The sequence below is a fragment of the Vitis vinifera genome, chromosome 1 (assembly GCF_030704535.1).
Source record: "Vitis vinifera cultivar Pinot Noir 40024 chromosome 1, ASM3070453v1".
NCBI lineage: Eukaryota > Viridiplantae > Streptophyta > Magnoliopsida > Vitales > Vitaceae > Vitis > Vitis vinifera.
In genome coordinates, this window is record NC_081805.1 from 19,764,492 (window position 1) to 19,766,737 (window position 2,246).

The window sequence follows — 2,246 nt, forward strand, 5'->3', positions numbered from 1 at the left end:
TCTTTGTTTGTCGCAGGGGTGCGCCTCACGTATTTCTTTCTCTACGTAATAGATTCCAACATCTTCCTATGTATTATTTGTTATATAAACATACACAGAAATCAAGCACTGCAGCCCAATTGAGATTTGGCAATCAATCATCAGCAACAACAACAGAGTCTTGTTGATCGCTTTTTCCATTTGGGCTCTTAGTTTTGAAGAAAAGAAAGGAAGAAATTAATCATGCATTTCTCTACGCCCAGCTGCTTCCTCTTGCCTATCCTCGCTCTGCTCTTGATTTCAGCCTCATCAGCTCAATATGAAGAGCATGAAGAAGAATTAACTGACCCTCTCACTTATCTGGAAAATCCATCGTTGAATGAGATGTTGCCTGGCCTGTCATTTTCTTATTATCGTCAGACTTGTCCAGATCTTGAAGCCATTATCAACAGAAAAGTCAAGGAATGGATAGACAAGGATTACACTCTTGCTGCCAGTCTCATCAGACTGCATTTCCATGATTGCGCAGTTAAGGTATGAATTACGCAATTCAATACGTTACATTGCCATCGCTCTTTAATTAGTTGTGACTATGGCATGCCATAACGAAATTCATATGCATATATATATTTTTAAGTCTTGTGCATTCACTGCAGGGATGTGATGCTTCCATTCTTTTAGACCATCCTGGGAGCGAGAGATGGGCAGATGCCAGCAAGACATTGAGAGGGTTCCAAGTGATTGATGATATCAAAGCAGAAGTTGAGAGGAAGTGCCCCAAGACCGTGTCATGTGCAGACATTCTGACCGCTGCAGCCAGAGATGCCACCATTCTGAGTCCCGCACCCGGAGATGCCACTGGTCTGGATCTGGTTCGAGTCCCATTCTGGATGGTTCCTTACGGGCGGAAAGATGGGCGAGTATCTATTGACAAGGAAGCTCAAACCGTGCCCATGGGACGGGAAAACGTGACTGCTCTGCTTGAATTTTTCCAGTCCAAGGGACTGAATGTACTTGATTTGGTTGTCCTCTCAGGTGAGTTGGTCCCATCACTACTAATTCCATGCACGCATGGTATAGTAATACTAATATGACTTAGAAGTAGGATCGTATAACAGGGGCACACTCAATGAATTGAGATTCTGAGAAACCGGCCAGAAAACCCCGACATAAATATCACATATTGGCATATAAATCAAGGCTCCGTCCCTATTGCTTTACATGTAGAGCTGCTAATCTCCCTTTGCTTTACATGTGGGGCTATTGCATATTATTTTATTTATTTGTCTTCCTTTAAATTGTCTGCAGGAGCGCACACCATCGGGAGGACCACATGTGGTGCAATGCAACACCGGCTGTATGACTTCCACGGCACAGGCGAACCCGATCCATCTATTTCCCCTAAATATTTGAAGTTCTTGAGAAGAAAGTGCAGATGGGCCTCAGAGTACGTAGACCTAGACGCTATAACCCCACGGACTTTTGATGTCATGTACTACAAAAATCTTCAGCACAACATGGGACTTTTAGCCACTGATCAAATGCTAGGCTCCGATTCAAGGACTTCAGATCTTGTAGCCACATTGGTTTCCAAACCCTCAATCTTCTACAGCCAATTTGCATTGTCAATGGAGAAGCTTGGAAATACTCAGGTCCTTACAGGTGAAGACGGCGAAATCCGAGTTAACTGCAATTTTGTCAATCCTTGAGGCCCACAAATTCCTCTCTTACTCATGCTTCAATTTTTATTACTCTTGTTGTTGTAATGATCCCTTATATCATATGTTTAATTTTGGGTTTTGGTTTTTCTTTAGTGCCAATGAATTTTTATTTATTTATTTATACATTAAAATCCTGAATCGATTTGGCACTCAAATTAATGGCATCATCATCTGATCTATCAGTCCTCAAAGTTAAAATGAATAAAAAGTAACGAACATCTAGTTTAATAATTTGGTCAACTCCTTGAGGATTGAGGTGGTTTTACTTAGAGATTAGCATGAATTCCTTTAAGATCTACGGACTTTTTTAATCAATTTGTTAACGAACATTCAAATATAAATGTATAAAATGAAATGAATTATAAATGATTAAGTGAAAATGGAATATAAAGGGGATAAAAAATAAAATAAAATAAATAAGTGAAATAATAGGTAAAGGGTCTATTTCGCAACTACTTTCAAGAACACTTTTCCATTTTTCATAACAAAAAAAAAAAAAAAGGAAAATATGTTTGACAACTAAAAAGCTATTTTTTATTTTTTATT

The 2,246-nt window shown here is 39.1% G+C and overlaps 1 protein-coding gene across 1 annotated transcript; it reads left to right on the top strand.

Annotated features, from left to right (window-relative positions):
* Nucleotides 1-222: 222 nt before the first annotated feature.
* LOC100249548 (peroxidase 7) lies at nt 223-1,688 on the top strand. The gene is made up of 3 exons (XM_002265195.2): nt 223-513; nt 636-1,014; nt 1,288-1,688. Exons 1-3 carry the CDS (start codon nt 223-225, stop codon nt 1,686-1,688), a joined length of 1,071 nt encoding a protein of 356 aa, XP_002265231.1.
* The last annotated feature ends 558 nt before the right edge of the window (nt 1,689-2,246 follow it).